This window comes from Brassica napus, chromosome C7 (assembly GCF_020379485.1).
Source record: "Brassica napus cultivar Da-Ae chromosome C7, Da-Ae, whole genome shotgun sequence".
In the NCBI taxonomy this organism is placed as follows: domain Eukaryota; kingdom Viridiplantae; phylum Streptophyta; class Magnoliopsida; order Brassicales; family Brassicaceae; genus Brassica; species Brassica napus.
In genome coordinates, this window is record NC_063450.1 from 1,187,336 (window position 1) to 1,209,804 (window position 22,469).

At 38.6% G+C, this 22,469-nt stretch overlaps 2 protein-coding genes and 1 long non-coding RNA gene across 3 annotated transcripts; all 3 read right to left on the reverse strand.

Moving 5' to 3' along the window:
- Positions 1 to 672: 672 nt before the first annotated feature.
- Positions 673 to 2,854, reverse strand: LOC111211771. Its single transcript, XR_002662697.2, has 4 exons — positions 2,310 to 2,854; positions 1,408 to 2,227; positions 1,106 to 1,300; positions 673 to 962 (listed from the first exon to the last, which is right to left on the reverse strand). It is a non-coding gene; the product is annotated as an uncharacterized LOC111211771 (long non-coding RNA).
- Positions 2,855 to 14,661: 11,807 nt separating this feature from the next.
- LOC111211768 lies at positions 14,662 to 19,402 on the reverse strand. Its single transcript, XM_022713038.2, has 4 exons — positions 19,314 to 19,402; positions 17,703 to 19,137; positions 15,609 to 17,651; positions 14,662 to 14,781 (listed from the first exon to the last, which is right to left on the reverse strand). The coding sequence occupies exons 1-4, from the start codon at positions 19,400 to 19,402 to the stop codon at positions 14,662 to 14,664; spliced, it is 3,687 nt and encodes a 1,228-aa protein (XP_022568759.2).
- Positions 19,403 to 19,464: 62 nt separating this feature from the next.
- LOC111211769 lies at positions 19,465 to 21,264 on the reverse strand. Its single transcript, XM_022713039.1, has one exon. The coding sequence runs from the start codon at positions 21,262 to 21,264 to the stop codon at positions 19,465 to 19,467; it is 1,800 nt and encodes a 599-aa protein (XP_022568760.1).
- Positions 21,265 to 22,469: the final 1,205 nt, after the last annotated feature.

Below are 22,469 nucleotides of genomic sequence, written 5' to 3' on the forward strand. Positions count from 1 at the left end.
AATCATATGTGGGCTTGTGGCCGTGGAAAATTAGGATGTATTTTTTGTTATGTTTGTGTTTTTGTAGTAATAACTTGTCTGTCAAGCAATCTTCAGTTTTTTTTATTGTACTTGTTGCAGAGATATGCCTTTAGTATCATTTTCGTGAATATGTCTTGTTAGTGTATTATATATAATTGTATATATGGTAAATATTAGTTGTTTTTAATATTTAATTTGTTATATCTTTGATGATGTTTTTGTATTATATATCATTGTATATATGGTAAATATTAGTTGTTTATAATATTTAATTTGTTATCTTTGATGATGTTTTTCACTTCAGCTTCTAATAGCTAAGTAGGCAACTTATGCAAAAGGAGATTAATTATTGAAACGGAAAAATTTGAAGCAGAGCTTAGCAAACTAAAAATCATGGAAAATCTTAATAATGCATCGTGAAGATCCGCAGCAATAGTCTTACTCAGTTGTCTTAGTCGTCTTCTTGATCATGGCATCAAACCCAGCAGCTCCACCTCCACCTCCACATCAGCCAAGCACAACCTGTTCTCTGCTGTTTCTTCCCGGAGGCCTCCTCCTCCACACTCCCTCCACCCTCTAGTTCAGTTACATCAGTTATATTTTAAATAACACCAGCAAATTAGAAAAAAAGGATTTCCTTAAATCGAGACAAAATATGAATACTTTGTTTTTCATTAGGAAAATTACAATACCTATAAAAAATACATAAATTATATAATATACTTTTATATCAGCCGAAAAAAATCTTAGAATCGAGACAAAAAAAATCTAAAATATATTTTGTTTACACTTTGACAGAACACAACTTTCAAAATAATTAAGGGAGCTTCTTTCATTTGATGCATGATGAGTGATACCTACAAATAAGAAGGTTAATCTCTCAAATTCATCAAAGCTAAGTCAATCTCTTCTCTAGATCATCCACTTCAGTAAATTCCAAGCTGCAATAATACGTGAACACCGAAAAGAATAAATTATCTATTCCTCATAAACTTAATAGATCAAAGTAAGTAATTTGAACTGTCATGTCTATTTACATATTTGAAAGCCTTTCTTCAAAAAAAAAAAAAGTCTATTTACATACATGTGCCTCTTTTTATTGACTGTAGTGGGAACGTCATTTTTTTGTAGCCATCCTGCGTTTTAGAGATGAAGATACATACCTGTTGAGAAAGAAGCAGGTAAAGTTAGTTTTAAACCATTTGTAATATTGTCTTGACAAATTTTAACTTGACTACTTAAGAAAAGCCAACGTGTGAACTGTAATCTCATCGACCACCTATAAGAACAACAAAATTTTGAGGAATTAGTTAGATTGAAGAATTTTGAAAAAACAAACGAAAGCTGTGTGTGACTGTATCTTGTGACTGAAATTTCAATAATTACCTGATTAGCTAGATCTGTAGTTTTTCAAACTTCTTCTTTGTCAAATGTTTCATCAATTGCCTATGACATCATCTCTATCTATAAACACACAACACACACGACACAACCAATCCTCTCATGATTTTAGAGTATTATGAAGTTAGGAATGAGTACACATTCTGTTTACTGTCCAGCTGTGCATACAACTTTTGTTAATCCTTGATCACTTAGCAGATTAGCTTGTTTTGTGGGTGACATTAGATGAAAAATGTGAAGACAGCGCAAGATGATCAAAAAGATGTTTAAGGACCATCAACGTAGTAAATGAAGCAAAGTGTGATCATTACCTTGTTCATTGCAACTGTAGTTGTGCTTGTAAGGTTTAAGACTCCTCCTCCTTCTCTGTTTCTTTTCATCCCACGTTTCTTCATATACATAAGGAAATTTAAACTCTCCTCTCATGGAAACCTCAGGTAAACATCTCCTGAGAAGCGTTAGCTTTCTGGAACCTCGTCGATACAAATACTTGAAAATGGGGAAGATGCAATTGAGGCCAATTCTCAGAGATACAACTCCAATTCATAGACTTTCAAGCTCTGTTACAGACGATACATCCTAAAAGCTAAATTCTATAACTTCAGTCACTTTTAATATCTAGGAATTTCACAGGTTTGATCCCTAATGAAATAAAATCAGAGACTTGTTAGATCTTTCCGGTGTTGGCAAATCTTGTGGCTGAATGTATCCCTGAGACAAATCTCTCCAGTAAACTTCTGGAGTCAATTGTAAACCTGAAACATGTTCAGATAATAGCTAATCGGGCAAACGTATTTGCAGTTCCCTGTAGAAAAGCTATAGCCAATTACAACATGACAAATCAGTTTATCATGAAGATCCAGAATTCAAAGAAATCAAGCTTTTACCTTCTGGATCGTTTTTTTTTTCATCATCTCTGGGAGTGGATTAGAATTGAGAAATCTTTTGTGTATGGCTATAAAACCTTTAAGTGAAGCTGATCTATAATCAATAAATTCCATAACGTTTCAGAGGAGAATAATTTTAGACGAAGCGACACGAATAGAGTTCAACCCAGGGATTTCTCAAAACGATTCGTCTCACACTACCTTTCAGAAACTCTATTGAAGCTTGACCTAATCTGAACTCGAAGAAAACGAAGAACCTTCGAATTCAAGGGTCGCTATTCTTGAGGAAGGCAAAGGTAATAATCGGTAAACTTTAGTTTATTTTTCGATCCAAATAACATAATTTTAAGCCCAAACATTACACACTCGTGAAAGCCCATCATCAATACAAACGGAAATGAAAAGCAACGAAACTTACTTATGACTGGACACGTGTCAACCTCATGATTCCTTATTTGATGAGGTGGCGCAAGGAAAAGAAGAGAATAGTATACTTTATAATAACTAGATTTTTTAACCGCGCGTAACGCGGATAAGATATTATATGTATTTCTCAACTCTAAAAAAATAATATATAATATTGTATTACATTTATTTAAAGAATATAAAATAAGACTACATAACATAAATATATTTTTAAAATTTTCTTTGTGGAAATCATTATGTTGTTTGATTATTGTACTTGATTCACATATTTGCATAGATATTTGTGATAGATAAATAACTATATTTTTATTATCAGTAAATAATATATATTTATTATATAATATAAGCAAAATAAAATTATTTACTTTTTAAACAAACTTGTCTCATGTTGGGGATTCGGTTATAGACATATCATATTCGAAAGAGACATTTTTACAGTTATCAATCTTCTTAACAGTCAAGAAACAAATCTGAATATCAAAAAAATATCTCATACGATCTCTTTATGGAATAACTGCTCTGAATAAATTGAATTTAGGCATCAAAAAGGACTGGAAATGGATGTGCAGATGTGTTATCTAAGTCAGCTTTACAAAATACTATTCATAGTTCATATATAATTTATGTCCATCCTATTTTTTTATCCATCATTTCTTAAACATCTTGTAATAACTAATGCTAATTAATAATAAACTTTTGGCTCGCAAAAAAAATCAAATTTATCTAATTATCGCTTAATTTGTCTAACTGATATATGTATTTCTCAATTCTAAAAAATAATGTATAATATTGTATTACATTATTTAAATAATATAAAATAAGACTACATAACATAAATATATTTTTAAAATTTTCTTTGTGGTAATCATTATGTTGTTTGATTGTTGTACTTGATTCACATATTTGCATAGATATTTGTGATAGATGAATAACTATATTTTTATTATCAGTAAATAATATATATTTATTATATAATATAAGAAAAATGAAATTATTTACTTTTTAAACAAACTTGTCTCATGTTGGGGACTCGATTATAGACATATCATATTCGAATGAGACATTTTTACAGTTATCAATCTTCTTAACAGTCAAGAAACAAATCTGAATATCAAAACAATATCTCATACAATCTCTTTGTAGAATAACTGCTCTGAAAAAATTGGATTTAGGCATCAAAAAGACTGAAAATGGATGTGCAGATATGTTATCTAAGTCAGCTTTACAAAGTATTATTCATAGTTCATATATCATTTATGTTCATCCTATTTTTTTGTCCATCTTTTCTTAAACATCTTGAAATAACTGATGCTAATTAATAATAAACTTTTGGCTGGCAAAAAAAATCAAATTTGTCTAATTATCGCTTAAATATTTTATTAATATTGTCTAAAAAGCTTTCAAGTGATATCATAGTTTGATTTTTATTAGTTTTTTTTGTTAATTTTTAGAGTTTTTTTGTATTTAAGATTTTTTTCCATATTAAGCTTATATTTCTTTCACAGAATTGATATATATATGTTATAAAAATTACCATCAAATCAGTTTTACTTATTTATTATTTTGTTTTTAATGAAAATACACTTTTTAAATAATTTAATTTAAAATAAAACTATATATTAATTTGCTGTATTCTAACAATTTGATTGATTTAATTAATTTGCTTTGGTGGATAACTTAAAAAAATTTCATATGAATCGGGGAAAGCAAGCTTATGTTGTTATATTATATTTATTTGTGTATATAAAATCTATATATAATGCTAGTGTAATAAAGAAAGAACAGTATTTTTTTGTAACTTCAAAAAGATACATTATTACAATTTGAAATTAATCAAAATAGAATAAAATGGTAATTAAATATTTGTAAATCTAATTGTTTTTTTATCTTGTTTAGTTGGATTCTCGTGAAAAAAAATAGATAGGTTAAACAAATGTTTCAAAATTTGTTGTGTTATTGTTTTGTCTATAAATTACAAAATTTATTGAATTGATATATTTAATTATTGCACCCTTAAATAATATATATGTCATAAAAATTACCATCAAATCAGTTTTACTTATTTATTATTTTATTTTTAATGAAAATATACTTTTTAAATAATTTAATTTAAAATAAAATTATATATTAATTTGCTGTATTTTAAAATTTTGATTGATTTAATTAATTTGCTTTGGTGGATAACTTAAAAAGTTTTCATATGAATCGGGGAAAGCAAGCTTATGTTGTTATATTATATTTATTTGTGTATATAGAATCTATATATAATGCTAGTGTAATAAAGAAAGAATAGTATTTTTTTGTAACTTCAAAAAGATACATTATTACAATTTGAAATTAATCAAAATTGAATAAAATGGTAATTAAATATTTGTAAATCTAATTTTTTTTTATCTTGTTTAGTTGAATTCTCATGAAAGAAATCGATAGGTTAAACAAATATTTCAAAATTTGTTGTGTTATTGTTTTGTCTATAAATTACAAAATTTATTGAATTGATATATTTAATTATTGCACCCTTAAATAATATTTTATTAAGACATCAGAGAAATATGTTTTGAGTTGTTTTGTCAAAATTGTACAAAAATCTATGCTTTTTCATATTTGTCACGAAAATTTATATGTTGAACTTACTTTTACAAAAATTTAACTTTGTCACGAAAACAAAAATCTATGCTTTTTTCATATTTGTCAATGTTCTCACACTTTCGAAGAATATATTAGCTTAGTCACTTACTTTTTTTTGTTTACAAAACAAAATATCGGAGTCTTGAAAGTTGAATTCATATTATTGTAACTGTACATAAGAGTTTGTGATTACATACTTAGTGATTCGTGTATATGTATCCAAGAAAGTTTCAATGGCTTAGTGGTAACTGCCCTATATTTATGTCATACTAACCCGGGATCGATCCTTTCCTTTGCATTGTTTTTTCATTTTTTACGAAAAAATAAATGAGATGACGTGGCAACTTCGGGATTTCTAATTGGTTGATTTTTCTATCCTACGTGGACACCCTCTCCATGGCTTATATTTGCCTTTTAGTATTGTATTGATAGATTAATTAATAGTTATTAAGTCAGTGACACAAATTGTAATTATTACGATGAAAAAGATATACTTTACTTTTAATAATATAGATATGCACATAATCACATATATGAATATTATTATCGTGTAATTGATATATTTTAAAACTTCTTTAATCAACTGTTATGAAAAATAAGGGATTATATTGAATTTGAGTGACACTTTGTTTATAATGGTAATCTAGGTTTTTAATTTATGTTAAGGTTTTATTTTGTCGACAATTTATGTTAAGCTACTCATATTGTTTTTCGGTTTTGCCCAATAATAACCAAAACTGAAATATATTGATTTAAACCCAACCCAATATGAAAACTATTTGAATGGATAATAAATCCCAAAAAACAAAATATTCAAAAATATAAAATCCGATTGTATACTCAAACATTCATACCTCGTTCAAATTAAAAAGATACATACGCCCGTCCAAAATAATGAAAGGTCGTCTTGGTAATCCATAAAGATCAGTATATCCCTAAAGAAAAATAATTAAAATATGTTTTTAATCATTTTGCATATATAATATTTCAAGTATTTTTTTTTGGTAAAAATGTAAAGATATTATTACCAAATTTTTCAAAATTTTGACAGAATACACAGATGACAAAGAGAAGCAGAGGAATTGAAGAAAAACAACTAAACAAAAACACTTCCTAGTCTAAAGATGGCTGACACAACAACATAAACCGCTTACCAGTGGACACTACTCCATCAGCACTAACAGCTTGCCGCAAAAGGAAAAACCACGGTGATTGCGAGAGACGGAGCCCGGTAAAATTGGCGTACCCGAAGAACCGCTATTTAAGAATTGGTTTAGCCGAGAACAGCTCACAGCAGACCTCCAGAGCAGAAGCCAACATGGCCAGACAGCAACACACAAGGCCAAGCACACCCACTCGACACGACAGAGCATTTATTCGGAAAGAAAGGAGAACTCCCAAGATCGCCACACGCCATGGCCCTACACCAAGCAGGCAGAGAAAGCAAGCACCACCATACCATGGCAATAGTGGACATGAGACAGCCCCATATCATGTTCCTGCAACACACTTGCTCTGTACGCAACGCCACTAAAAAGAAGAGTCATGGTTGACTAATCCGACGACTATCCTCCTCTCACGCACCCACAACGGAGAACCCGCAGCAGACCTACCTAGCTTGAGACCGAAAGCATCCCTGGAGGCTCTCCAACAGAAATCAAAAAGACGGGCTCGATGAACTGCTTGTTACAACATCCCGACCACGCTCACAAGGCCTACAAGAAGAGTGTAACCAACACTATCGAGACAGTCCTAGGGACCACCGTCGACACTGGGAAGTGCCGGTCACCACAAGGCGTCTCTGAGGTGAGCTTAAGTTACACAACTAGTAGTTACTAATTAATGTTCAAATAAACAAAAAAAAATAGTTACTAATTAATATTAAAATGCTGTTTGATCAGAAACTAACCTGCCAACCTGACTCAATAGTGTTTGGTGTATTGTTGTTATATGAATTTGCTAGCTTTTTTTCAATTTTCAGACGCCAAACGTTTATTAGAAGAACAATTTTACAAGGAAATAAGAATCTACACCACATCAGTTATTATTGGTCATTAACTTACTTCACATTGAACATATTTTGGAGACTAAGTGAGATCCTTATGATCTTAAGAAAACTTAGTCAACGTTTGTCTGAGCCTTATTATATAGAATAAATCAACACTTGGTGAAGTAAAACGTAAGTAGAAATTATGTAAAGTTAAGTAAAAATTAAGTAAAATATAATTTTTATTTTGAAAAATATAATATTAATTTCAAAATAACAAATACTGGACATATGTAAACAAAATTAAGCCTTAAACATATACATGATTTTGAAATATAAGTTTTGGACCCAGTGTAAATGTACCCATTCCCCGCAAAAAAATGTTGTTATAAGCTAAGATTCCACATAATCAAATATATGGTAACTAATTATCGTGTCATTTTGTTCATCATCGTTATTGTTTATGAAACTAATGACACGATAATTAGTTACCATATATTTGATTATGTGGATTTTATATTTTCAGACGGACGCTTACACTTCGACAACGTGTTACAATCTACGTTGTCCAGGGTTTGTCCAAACTAGTCTGATGGTTCTTATCGAAGGTGCCAATTCACCGGTGAGAAGAATCGAACCCCCAAACTTCAATTGGTAATCCTGATCTCCCTCACACTCTCTATCTCACTGTGTTTGTACTCTCAACCTCACTCACGCTCTCGTTTGATAGATCAAGAAAAAGGTAAAGCACAAAAGAAAGAGACTCAGAGATTTGGTAACCCAGTTCGGGATCCAATTTGGATCCGGTACATCTGGGGCTTGACGGCACAAGCAACACTTCACTAATCACTCCGAAAAATACAAGAAAGATGATCAAGAGTTACAATCACAGCGAACTCAAGAATGATCTTTTATCTTTCTCTGATTCTGTAAAGCATTTTACTCTTCTAGCTGAATACAGCCGAATCTTCTCGATGTAACTCACTCTTTCGCTCTCCTTCGATATATAAAGGAGACCGGTACTCTCTGAATCAGAAGCCGACTCCTAATAACCAACCCGGTTATCTCCTTCTTCTAATTCTTGTACCAAATTGCAGTTTAACCAATCCGGTTTAGTGCCATTCCTATGATTGTTGAATGTCACAGATCATAACAATCTCCACCTTGACATCAACAATCTGAGTCACCTTCTCATGCCGTCAAGCGTAGCCATGCTTAGCATCTAGCCACTCCGAGCTCAGCCAAAGCTTGCTCGAACTTGATACTAGGTATCACCTTTGTTAACATGTCAGCTGGGTTCTTCGACGTGTGAACCTTCTGAATTTCCACCTCTCCTGCTTCAATCATTTCCCTCACAAAACTCATCTTCAATGCTACATGCTTGGACACTGCAAGATGCTTCGTCCGGTCATGAAACACATTGTTCTTGGCCAAGCAGATGGCACTCTGTGAATCACAACCAATGACCACTTCAGACTGATCATACCCGAGCTCCTCTGTTAACCCTCTTAACCATAAGCCCTCTTTTATAGCTTCCACTAGAGATATATATTCTGCTTCTGTTGATGACAACGCTACTACTTGTTGCAACCCCGACTTCCAACTCACCGTGTTTCCACCAACTGTGAAAACATACCCTGTCGTTGACCGTCTTCTGTCAAGATCACCTCCAAAATCAGAATCTGAAAAACCTTTGACACTGAACTTCCCTGAACCTTTCTTGAATACTAGACCAACATCATATGTTCCCACCAGGTACCGTAGTAACCATTGCACTGCTTGCCAATGATCCTTGCCTGGATTGCTCATAAACCTACTTACAAGCCCCACTCCAAATGCGAGGTCAGGTCTCGTACATATCATGGCGTACATAATACTCCCTACGGCATTTGAGTATGGATACTCATCATCTGAGCCTGATGTTCCTGGTTCTCCTTCTTTAAGCGCCACCAATTTGAATTACGCACCAATAGGAGTAGAAACTGACTTCGAACTATCCATCCTGAACACTTGCAGGACTTTCTTCAGATATTTTGACTGAGACAGTGACAACACACCTCCTGCTCTGTCTCTCGTTATGTCCATCCCAAGTATTCTCTTTGCTGACCCAAGATCCTTCATATCGAACTCTTGATTCAGCATCTTCTTGACTTTACTTATGTCTGACATGTTTTTTGCAACCAGTAGCATATAATCTACATATAATAGTATATATATGTACTCTCCTTCTCTCAGCTTCTTCAAGTACACACACAGATCATACTCGCTCTTTATGAATCCATTTTTAATCATCACTTGATCAAAACATTTATTCCGCTGACGAGGCGCCTGCTTCAAACCGTATAAAGACTTCACCAATTTGCAGACTTTGTCTTCTTGACCCTCTACCACATACCCCTCTGGCTGCTCCATGTAGATGTCCTCGTCGATTGTTCCATGTAAAAATGCAGTCTTCACATCTAACTGCTCCAGCTCTAAGTCTTTATCAACCACCATCGACAACATCAAGCGTATAGATACGTGCTTGACAACAGGTGAGAAGATTTCCTGATAGTCTATGCCTTCTCGTTGAGCGTAGCCTTTAGCCACCAGTCTTGACTTGTGTCTTTGGTCTTCCACGCCTGGAATGCCTGGCTTCAACTTGTATAGCCACCTGCATCCAATAGCCTTTTTATCTTTAGGAAGATCCGTGAGATACCACATCTTGTTCTTCTTCAATGACCCTATCTCATCATCCATTCCAGCACACCACTTCTTCCAATTTTTCCTTCTCATTGCCTCACTATAACTTGTAGGCTCTTCTGAATCAATAACTTCAGCAGCTGACAATGCAAACGCGAGTTCTGAGTCTTCAGTAAACCTTGCCGGTTTCACGATTTGTCTGCGTGACCGGTCTCTAGCAAGTTGATAGTTGCTTAAGTCCTCCACTTCGACTGAGTCTTGACTCTCATCAACTTGCTCCACTTCTACTGCAGGAACTCCACCTTCAGCTTGACTTTCTGTAGCTGAACCAGATGCTTCCCCTATCTCATCTGAGCTCTCAACTCTGTTGTCTTCATTAGCTTCTTTCCTTTTCTCCTTCGGTTCTGAATCATCAACCTTGTTCATATCTCTGTAGAGTTTATCTTCACAGAATACTGCATTCCTGCTAATGATGCACTTCCTGTCTTCTGGAATCCATACCTTATATTCTTTAACTCCAGCTGGGTATCCAACAAACACTCCTCTTAAAGCTCTCGGCCTGAGCTTGCCTTGATCAATGTGGACATACACAACTGAACCAAATCTTCGGAGATGATTATATTCAGGAGTCTTTCCCAACCACAGCTCCTCAGGTATATTGAAATCGTTTGCTGCTGACGGCGTACGGTTGATGATGTACACAGCAGTGGTAACAGCCTCTGCCCAGAACTTTTCTTCCAGGCCAGATTCATTTAGGAGACACCTCACTTTCTCCATTATTGTCCGGTTCATGCGCTCTGCCACTCCGTTTTGCTGAGGAGTGTACGCGCATGTCCTGTGTCTTTCTATGCCATGCTGCTTACAAAAGTTATCAAATGCAGCATTACAAAATTCTAAACCATTATCAGTCCTAAGACATTTTACTTTCTTATTCACCTGATTCTCTACTAACTCTTTCCATTCACGAAACCTACTAAAAGCCTCATCCTTAGTTGCTAAGAAATAAACCCAGACTTTCCTAGTATAGTCATCTATCAGTGAGAGAAAATATTGTTTCCTAGACAGAGACATGTGAACATTAGGAGAACCCCAAAGGTCCGAGTGAACATACCTCAGTACCTCTTGTGAATTATGTTTACCTACACTGAAGCTTAACCGTTTAGTTTTGCCCATAACACAACTCTCGTAAAACTTCATGTCACTGATTCTGTTCTTGTTCAGAATCCCTTTTTCAACTAGTGCCTTCAAGTTCCTGATACTAGTGTGAGCAAGTCTGCTATGCCACAACACAGTATCATCTTTTGATACCGCAGTGTAGGCAGATGGAGCTAGAGTGTCTCCATCTAAGAGATACAGACTTCCGCACAGCGTCCCTTGAAGAGCGAGCTTCTCATTTTTGTAAAACCTCGTCTTACCTTCTCCACCTTCTTGTCTAAATCCCTGCATATCAAGTGAGCTCACGGAAATCAAATTCCTCTTTAAGTTAGGAACATACCTAACATTTGTGAGACTCCTGATTGTTCCTCCTTTAGCATTGATCCTGATAGTGCCAATGCCTTGCACAGATACGGCTCTGTCATCTGCTAGTAAGACTTGTCCACCATAGGCTTCTGAGAACTCAACAAACCATTCTCTCCTGGAGGTCATGTGATACGAACATCCTGAGTCTATCACCCACTTATCCCTTGGATCTTGATCCGAGATTGCTAGAGCGTCAACTTCTTGCAGCTTGTCCACCATAACTGCCGCTGCACCATCGTCTTCGCTTTCAAACTTCTTCTTTCTCGTGAAGCAATCCTTCTTGATGTGACCCTCTTTCTTGCAGTACCAGCACGTAAGCTTCAATCTTGATCTAGACCTTGATTTGCTGTTGGAGTTTCTTCCTTTGTAATTATCTCTCCTTTCAGGTCTTCCTCGAGTGACATAGGCATCACCAGACCTTTGTGAACTAGAGACTTCTTTCACCTCCTTCAGCTCTATTTCCTTTGACTTCGCTGCATTGGTGACATCTTCAATGGTCAGCGTCTCTCTTCCATACTTCAGCGTTTCTTTTAGCTGGTTATACTGAGATGGCAGAGAACTCAGCAACAGAATGGCTTGTACCTCCTCTGAAACAGAAACATTTACACTGCTTAGCCCGGAAACTAACTTCAAGAAGTCATCTATGTTTTCATCTATAGATTTAGATTCAACCATCTTAAATGTATAGAACTTATGCTGTGGATGAATTCTATTAGGAAGAGTTTTAGAATTATACAACCTTTCAAGTGCGGTCCAGATTGCTGCTGCCGTTGTACAATCCTCAAGTTTCCTCAGAACATGATCTCCAAGATTCAGGATAATCATGTTCATCGCCTTTTCGGCTTTCTCTGACTTCTCGAGCTCTAGTTTCTTGATGCGCTCCTTGAAGTCTTCCTCCTCCTCGCCTTTCTTTATCGTCACCTCAGATCCTGAAGTCGCCGAAGCTTTGGTCAAAGCATCCTTAAGGCCGAGGATTGAGAGATGCGCTAGCATGCGCTTCTTCCACATCGAGAAATCCCCTTGGCCGTCGAAACAAGCGATCTTCACCTTCGCCATCGATTCCTTCATCTTAGGAACCTGGCTCTGATACCACTTTGAGAAGAATCGAACCCCCAAACTTCAATTGGTAATCCTGATCTCCCTCACACTCTCTATCTCACTGTGTTTGTACTCTCAACCTCACTCACGCTCTCGTTTGATAGATCAAGAAAAAAGGTAAAGCACAAAAGAAAGAGACTCAGAGATTTGGTAACCCAGTTTGGGATCCAATTTGGATCCGGTACATCTGGGGCTTGACGGCACAAGCAACACTTCACTAATCACTCCGAAAAATACAAGAAAGATGATCAAGAGTTACAATCACAGCGAACTCAAGAATGATCTTTTCTCTTTCTCTGATTCTGTAAAGCCTTTTACTCTTCTAGCTGAATACAGCTGAATCTTCTCGATGTAACTCACTCTTTCTCTCTCCTTCGATATATAAAGGAGACCGGTACTCTCTGAATCAGAATCCGACTCCTAATAACCAACCCGGTTATCTCCTTCTTCTAATTCTTGTACCAAATCGCAGTTTAACCAATCCGGTTTAGTGCCATTCCTATGATTGTTGAATGTCACAGATCATAACAACCGGCATCCACTTTATGAGACCCTTAAACTTAGATTACCATACAAATTTGGAAGGTAGTCTATTAACTGTTCTATTTGTTATATAATTTTTTTCTAATACAAAAATAAATATGAAACAAGATTCAAGGCGGGGATCCTGGTGGCTAGGAGTCGGCTTCAGCAATGGCACTAACCTTATTAGGAAATATTATTCGTGACCTCGACGTCCACAGTGAGAGCAAATGGGAACTCGATCTCGTTTCTCAGAACCTCCTGAGCTAACACGGAAACAGAGTTCGTTTTGGCTACGAACCCTACTGCTAGTTGTTGTGTTTTGCGTTCTTTGGATGAGTTGAGCCGTTGTTCCTCGCGAATGATTTTTGCATAGATCTCTCCGATGTCAAGCTCTGAGTCTGAAGAGATGATGGACTGACATAAACCACCAAAACGACTCTCGTCCAAACCCATGACGAATTGATGAATTTTCTCTGCCTCTCTAGCTTTCTCAAAATCCAAAATAGCTGAACAAGTACACTTTGGAAGCGGAGAATACATGTCGAGTTCTTCCCACATCTTAGATAAGTGACCAAAGTAATCAATCACTGACTGCCCCTCTTGTTTGCATCTTGCGAGCTGCTCCTTCAGATGATGTATACGAACTCTATTACCCACCGATAAACGTTTACGAAGATTCTCCCATAATTTGTGTGAATCTTGAATAAACGTAACAGTGGACCTTACGCGCGACTCGATGGACGTTCTGATCCATCCGACGATCATGGAATTAACAGAAAACCACAGTTCCAAGTTTGGATCTCCTGCGGCTGGTTGAGGAATGGTGCCCTCGACAAAACCTAGTTTGCGTTTTGCACGAAGAGCATTAGTCATCTCGCTGGCCCATTCATTGTAGTTCTCTCCTGTTAACGTCACCGACGTTATCAAAGCTCCGGGATTGTCTGAGGCGTGGAGAGAGTATGGTGTTGCGGCTTCAACACCTCTGTGTTCTGTAGTAGAACTTTTGGACGCTGAAGAATCGTCTCCGTTGACCATAGTTTCCGAACTTCGGAAAGATTGACTATGATTAAAAAGAAATTCAGATCACAGAAACTTTCTGCTCTGATACCATGTAAATCAAGAACAGAATGACTTGAATGTTCTTCTTATTGATTTTGACAAAGGTTACACGATACATATAGTCTTGTTTAACCGACGTAAACCCTCGAAGGACTTGGAAAATATCCTAAAACACATATGGATATATCCTAAACATTAACATAATTATCTTCTAGTTATAAGGAAATATAATATTTCCTAATAAACCTCTTGCCAATCGGTTATTGGCCAGTTGAAATCTTCAGCCGCCTCACTGATCACGCAGAGAACATACAGTGGAGGGGGGGGGGTGAGATTGTCAACAACAATGCATTCGGCCGACACACCTCTATGGTAATGGGTTCGGGATATCGTCCCTACAACGACAAAGCCGCGCTCATGTGTGATCTACAGATTGCTGTCAACCCACACGATTTCCATCCGGTTTCCAGTCTCGCAGTAGGAGTAACCAACTCTACCTACTACAGCATTGAGAAGTTCATCAACATGAGTTTCTCTTACAGGGACCTGCACATGGGGAAGCAGTTCACGTTAGATTAGACTCGGTTCTTCTTTATTTGTGTATTGTCTTCTTGTTGTTTGTTTAGTTTTCTTTTTATTTATTCTGTGTTGTATCGTGAGGGTTTGTCTGTCACTTATCACCTTGTATTTATGTTATGAACACTTGTGTGCTATTGGTATACTTCAATTAATCTACAAACAAGTAAATGTACTTTACGTTTTGGGTTCTTTTGATTTTATTAAGCACTTCAATTATCACCTTGTATTTATGTAATGAACGCTTGTGTGTTTTTGATTGTTTTGATTTATTAAGGAAATGGTAGTATTAACATATGCTGCGAGTTGCCATATAGTGTACTTCTTTTTTATTTTATTAAACTTTATTATTTAATTATTAAATCACAAACAAATTATTTTTGGATTTTAAATCTGAGTCAAGACAACCATAAAATTCCAAAATTGTTATTGACCTGAACAGAAGTCAAGTATTTACTAATTTATGCACCTTTTCACTAACAAATATGTGAAATAATTTTCTTTCTCAATGTTGCACACCTTTCTGATGATTAGAATATACAAAGACATACAAGTACAAATAACATAACGCTAGTAGTTTAGCTAGTTCATCTTTTTTTTTTGAAGCACAACTTCTATTAATTCAAACGTACTTAAACAGAGTTTTTTGCTGCCATAATGGTCAGCTCCGATGATAAAACATTCTTTGCCAATCCATCCGCAACACTGTTTCTCTCACGCGAGATCCAGGTAAACGAAATGGATTCAAAGGACGATGCAATAGAGTAAATGTCAGCTAAAATACCATTCAAACCAACCAGTGGGGAGCGCAAATTTATGGCTTTGATCAAGATAGCAGAATCCGATTCACATCTGAGCTTTGACAGGCCAATTTCTCTGCATTTCAGGAGAGCTTCCCTCATAGCCAATCCTTCTGCTGCAAGTGGAGACTCTACGTGATGCACTGTGGTCGCGAATGGAAAGTCTCTCTCTTGGCGTCTAGTTGTCCAACCTAGCCCTGCAATTTTTAAGGTTTCGCTCCAAGCCGCGTCGGTTCTCACCAAGGCGCATTCCGGGTGCAAGGGAGATCTAGTTGGTATCGTTTGCTTTGCATTTTTCACCTGATCTTGGCACGAGATCCATTCTTGGGCGCAGGCAGATGCTCTGGAAATGGTTTCTTCCACTGTGATGATTTTCCCTTCAAATACGAGCTTATTCCGAGCTAACCATAGCTGCCATGTGATCCAAGGAGCCAAAGCTCCTGTAGAAACTCCAGTTGGTGGCAAACTCTTTCTTGAGCAGAAGCTACTCCAGTTGTTCCTTAAATCTATGGATCCACTGTACTCAATGCTTGGGGAGACAGGAGCTGATTCCCAAACCTGTCTAGCATAGGAGCAATGAAAGAGCAGATGATCAATAGATTCAGGCATATTACATCGTTTACATTGTCCATCAGTGTTGATTCCCCTGGCTTTGAGAGCTTCGCTAACGGGTAATGCTCCATGAAGAGCTTTCCAGATGAACAACTTGATCTTCGGTGTTGTTTGAAGCTTCCAAACACTCTTCTTCCAATCGAAAGAACACTCCTCTATACTCCCTGCATCCTCTACACTTCGAGAGGAAAGGACTGCTTTGTATCCGGTTTTTGTCGAATAATCTCCTGTATCCGTGCTCAGCCAAGAGAGTTTATCCGGAGCCCCGGTTAAACTTGGCTTAATGGCTAGGATCCTCTGTTCCTCGAAAGGAAGCACTCGCTGGATCATATCAATATCCCACTCATTTCGGTCCGGGAGCATGAGATCCGACACTGTGAGCTGGGAGAATTCTCTCGGTGGTGGCCCCATAGGTCTCAGCTGTGTGGAGAAACTGAGCCATGGTTTTTCCCAGATGTTGATGCTGGAGCCATTGCCTACTTCCCAGCCTGCAGAGTTGATGATGATATCGCGACCAATTAGAATCCCCCTCCATCCATGGGATATTGCCGTTTTCTCTGAACATTCTAAGAAGCTTTCGGAGTTGCAATACTTCCCAAACAGGACTCGGCCAAGTAGGGAGTCGGGACGATTGATGAGCCTCCAACTTAGTTTTGCAAGGAACGCTTCATTAAAGCTCTGAATGTCTCTGAAGTTTAATCCTCCACTTTCCTTGAGTTGCACCAGCTTAGACCAAGCAATCCATGCCATCTTCTTGTTTCCCATGTTCGTGTCCCACCAGAAGCGTGTTAACGCTGATTGAATTCTCTTACACAGAGATATCGGAAGTTGGAAACAAGACATAGCGTGTGACGGAATGGGGGATAACACACTTGTGAGCATAGTCATCTTCCCGGCTGTCGATAAGAAACGGTTTGACCACCCGCAGGCCTTTTGCTTTATGCGGTCCACTATTGATGAGAATAAGTCTCTCTTTTTCCTTCCGAACAGCTCTGGAAGCCCGAGATATTTTCCGATACCTCCCTCTTTCTGGATCGAGAGAGCGTCTTTGACAGCCATTTTTAGAGCTACCGGGGCGTGTCTAGAGAAATTGATCGAGGATTTTTCAGTGTTGATTGACTGTCCGGAAGCCTCTTCATAGCGCTTCAATAACCGGCATAGAGCCTCTCCACTTTCCTTGCTTGCTCGAAGGAAGAACATTGTGTCATCGGCGAAGAGGAGATGGTTGAGACGAGGACACCCTCGTACACGGACTCCTTTAAGGGTTCCGTCCTCTTGCGCTTTGTTACATAGACCCGAGAGAACCTCACTACACAAAATGAAGATGTATGGTGAGAGAGGGTCTCCTTGACGGATACCTCTACTCGGTGTGACTCTTCCTCTAGGCGAGCCGTTAATGAGGAAGGAGTAAGTAACTGTAGAGACACACTACATGATCCAGTTGATCCACTTCGGATGAAAGCCGAAGCGCTGAAATACCAATTTGATGAAGTCCCATTCGAGCCTATCATAGGCTTTACTCATATCGGTTTTAACCGCCATAGACACTCTCTTCTCTGCCTTAGATGTCTTTAGGTAGTGAAGGACTTCATGGGTGATGAGGACATTGTCCGATATTGCTCGGCCCGGGACAAAGGCGGACTGATTCTCTGAGATGAAACCCGATAACAGTGGCTGCAGCCTCTTGGTCAAGATCTTGGAGATGATCTTGTAGTAGACATTGCATAAGGCGATGGGCCTGTACTCAGCAACCGTCTTCGGGCTTTGTATCTTCGAAATAAGTCGGATATGGGTTTCGTTGATCTTGTCTGGCAGTTTGTCTGTCATGAAAAACTCCTGGATTTCCTTCTCTATTTCCGCTCCTATGTTTTCCCAATTCGTATGAAAGAAGCTGGCCGAGAAGCCATCCGGTCCCGGGGCTTTGTGTGCGTGAACATAGAAGACTGCCTCCTTAATTTCCAGTGCAGACGGTATGCGGATTAACTCTTCGTTTGTCTCTGCCGTGATCATAGGGGATAGGGCGTAGTTCACAGTTTCCTCTCTGTCTCCTCCCATTGATGTGAACAGCTGCTGGAAGTAGTCTACAATAACTCTCCCAATTTGATCTTCCTGATAAACCGGTTCTCCTTCTGAGTTCTCAATAACCGAAAAGGCATTGATTCGTTTCCGGTTCTTGGACACAGCGTGAAAGTAGCCGGTGTTTCTATCTCCTAGGCTTAGCCATAGCTGCCTGCTCCTTTTTTGCCAATAGCTCTCCTCGGCTGCATATGCATCATCAAGTTCCTTAGTCACTTTTGTTATCAGCTCTGTATCATTTATAGGATCCGTTAGTGCTTGATCCAGTTGAAACTTCTTCTCTTCGATACGGGCTCTACTGTTCAGGGCCTGTTGCCTGCTCCATCCAATTAGGACTGATCTCATTGCTGAGATTCTGTCAGTGACAGTTCTAAAAGACCCACTCATCCATGTCTTGGCTACCAAGTCTTTTACTTCCGGGTTGTTCTTTAGTCGTCGGTCATAATGGAACAATCCTCGTTGCTTTCTCTTCTCTGGCTCAAAGCAGGATAGTAATGGTTTGTGATCCGATCTTTCAAAGGCCAGATATAGAGATCTTGCCGTCGGAAACAGCTCAGCCCAATCACTGTTCGCTACTGCGCGATCTAGTCTACAGCGGACCAAATCATCACCACGTTTCCCTCTCCATGACAGGAAATCTCCCGAGTATTGTAAATCAAATAGGTCACCTTCGGAGAAGAAAGTTCTCAGGTCTGTAAAGGAAGCTTCAGAGCGAGTCACCCCTCCATCTTTTTCTGCATTGTTGAGTAGGTCATTGAAGTCACCGGTTAGAAACCAGGGTGCTTCTCGAGCCGCATTTACGTCGATCAATTGATCCCACAATTCTTTTCTTCGGTTTCTGTCAGTATCACCGTAAACAAAGGAGGCAAAAATTTTTTTCCTTCAAAGATAATACAGGTATCAATACAGTTTGCAGCAGTAGAGGTAATTTGAAGGTTGATTTCCTGCTTCCAAAGTAGCGCCAATCCCCCAGCCCCGTGGCCCACCGGCGGTACCAGCACTCTGTTTTCATACTTCAGCTTGTCCATCTTCTTTGCGACAAAGCTGTCGGGGTTTTTAGTTTCCATAAGGAATAGAATGTCTGGAGAGATATCCCTCTTCATCTCTTTTAGACGTCGAACTGTCCGGGGATTCCCCAACCCCTGACAGTTCCAGCTCGCCACTTTTAAGGAACGGGAGTAGATGGATTTTGAAAATCCATCCTACGCCGTCTTGATGACGCCGGTATCAGGTTGCATATGGGCTGATCCTCCGAGTTGGATTGAGACTCTGTTCTTCCTACCGCCCCTCGGAAACCCCGTGATGAGGAAGGTTTTGAGTTTGATTTTTGCGGGTTTCCTTGAGCACTGTCCTGGTTAAGTTTTCTTCTGGTGGCAGTTGGCTTATCTTGGTGAGTTTTCCTCTTTTTTGAAGTGGATCCTCTGATCAGCTTTGGACTTCCTTGCACTGTACGTTTGCTCGGTGGTCTTCCAGGCTTCCTCTTGCCCGCTTCTTTGATTACCTTTGGAGCTGGTTCTTGTGTAGATGGGGCAATGGGTCCTAATCTGAGGGTAGCTGGCACTCTCTCCCTTGAGGGTTGCTGCTCCGGGGTTTTCACGGTGTCTGTAGGGGCTGTCATCTTTGCTTGAATCATAAGTGCAGCTGTCTCCTCCATTTCGCCTTCCTCCTCTGCCCTTCTCATACGTTCTCTGCGGGCAGCACTCTCGGTTGGGTCGTTGCATTGGGTATATTGCATCATGGCCTCTCTAACTTCTCCCACTGCTGCATTAAAGACCTCCTTTGGAACCGAGGCTTGAATTTCTTCCAGGGGAATCCCCCTATTCTGATTACTTCTTGACTGCCTTGGGGGTGACTCTTCTCGTGCAGATGTTACGCTATCTCTATGTCTAGAGGTTTGCAAGCTGCGATCCCTGGATAAATATCTATCCGATAGATCTCTCCGAAGGTCTCGTGGTCCAGAATTAACCTCATGATGGTGTAGATTAGTGTCACGATGGTAGGAGGAACGGCTAGTTTGACTGTGGTGATCTTCTCTTCCTCGTTTAGGGTCCTCACTAAGATACCTTCGAGAAACTGTATCTCGGCTGGAGCGCGATCTACGCCGAGCTTCCAATTCGTCTCTTGCATCCATTTGGCGTTCTCGCCGGTTAAAATCTTGCCTTCCCCTGTGTTCTGTAGTTTGCGCTGAGAAGTGGAAAATATTTGAACCTGAAACTTGATGCTTAGGTTGTGTTCCCCTTCTGTCTTGCTCTTCATTTCCCATGCTAGCATCCTGAGCTTTAAGAGCTCTTGCTTCATGCTTTGCCTCCAAGCAGTCTTTTATGTCACGATCCAACCGGTAGCATTTATAGCAATGTCTGTCTAGTTTTTCATAGACAAAACTTGCTGTAACTTCATCACCATTCGCATACTCAATCACCGAAGTCTTTATCAATGGGAGAAGACCATTGATCTGCACTCTCATCCTTACTGTTGTAGAGGTGATTTCCGCCTTTTCAAAAACACCCAGGTCTTCCCTAAGCTTCTGGATTGTCTCCTCTGTCCATAGGTGAACAGGAATCCCTTGAACCTTAATCCAAAAAGGCAGGAGAGATGGGAAATTTTTGGAGACTGTGGGTTCCCACCTCTGAACAATAACCATCCATCTTCCATAATAGTATGGTCTTTTTTCCAGGACCGTAAGTAGATCCTCTTCATTATCAAACTGAAACTGGAACATTCCGTTTCCTAGCTCAGATCCGACCGGTTTAGTATTTGCCTTCCAGAGATCGGTGAAAAAAGGAATCAGAGACCAGACTCGTTGCGCCGTCCTGTTAGTAACTCGGCCTATGAGTGTTAGAGAGTGGCGTTGTAGGAGTTCAGCATTATCCGGGTCTTGGATTCTGATGTGAGCCGTTCTTGGGGCTTGAAAGGGGTCAGAAGCTATTTCTTTTCCTTTCTCCTCTCTCCTAAGTCGACCAGCCATCCTTTGTAATGAGTTGTGGAACCGCGGTAATAGTTACGGTAGTTCCATTAGCAGACAGGAACCCCTGTTTCAGAAAGTTCTTTAGAGAAGCCGCTTTGAAGGCTTTAAATAGTTGCTGGTGGAAACAATCTTGAGAGCAATAACTTCTTGGTGGTTGAGGTTTAATGCCAGATCTTCTACTAGTTTGCGGTAGAAGAGTATATATAAGGGCCTCCTTAAGTATCTAGTAAGCTCTAAACAGAGCTTCTATCTTCGAATCTCCGTTTTGAGGAAACCCTCGTTGTAGTGACAAGCTTAGTGACAAGCTTCAACAAAGTTGGGGCCTGGGGGAAGGTCCGTTACAGTGAGGGGCGTAGCTTTGAATTGATCGGACCGGTTGGAAATCTCCAGTGGACAAGTACCACGACAAGGTTGCGTCTCCGGCGGTCCCTCCGACCATGGTCGGGGGAAGAACCCGATGTGTAATAGACCAGAGCGTAGAGTTGCCCTGTGGTTATTCCAAAAGAGGGAAAGAATTCGAAAATACTCTCTGTTGACTTCTGGACTAAAGCAGGTTTCTAGGAAAGAATATTCTTTGATCTATCGTGTACAGACTGCTCTCGAGAAGGTCGTCTGGGAGAGAAAACAGAGAAGAGACGGGACTCAAATTTTTGTTTAGCTAGTTCATCTACTTTCAGTTTTCAATAAGGTATCATTTTTTTTTCCAATGAGGTATCATTTCTCTGTAATCGTCATCAAGATCGTCCATTTTCTTCTCAAGTCCTTCCTTCTTCTCATATCTCTTCACTCTCACTGCAACTTCTTTTCTCCCAGGAACAACAACATTAGTTTATTATTGATCTTTAGAATCAGAACTAAAACGTTAAGGGCTCGTAACTTTCGTTGTAGCCGTCTAATTTTATGGTCAAAGTTGTGAATGGTCGATCCATTGTTCTAGAGTTTAGTAACTTTTTTTATAGATCATTGTAGTTGAGAATTAGGTTAGATCATTTTATATCCTGAAATATGGAAATTAATTTTTTTAATATAAATTTTTCATTTTATCCGGATTTCGGAGGCACGAGGAAAATCCGACCCAAAAATCGAAAATTGTCTTAGATAGAAAACAAAATCAGGTGTCTTACAAATCATGAAAAATGACTTTCTGGATTAATTATCCAAACAATAAGCTAAGATTTTTTTTTGTATCTTTTATAAGGTGGTTT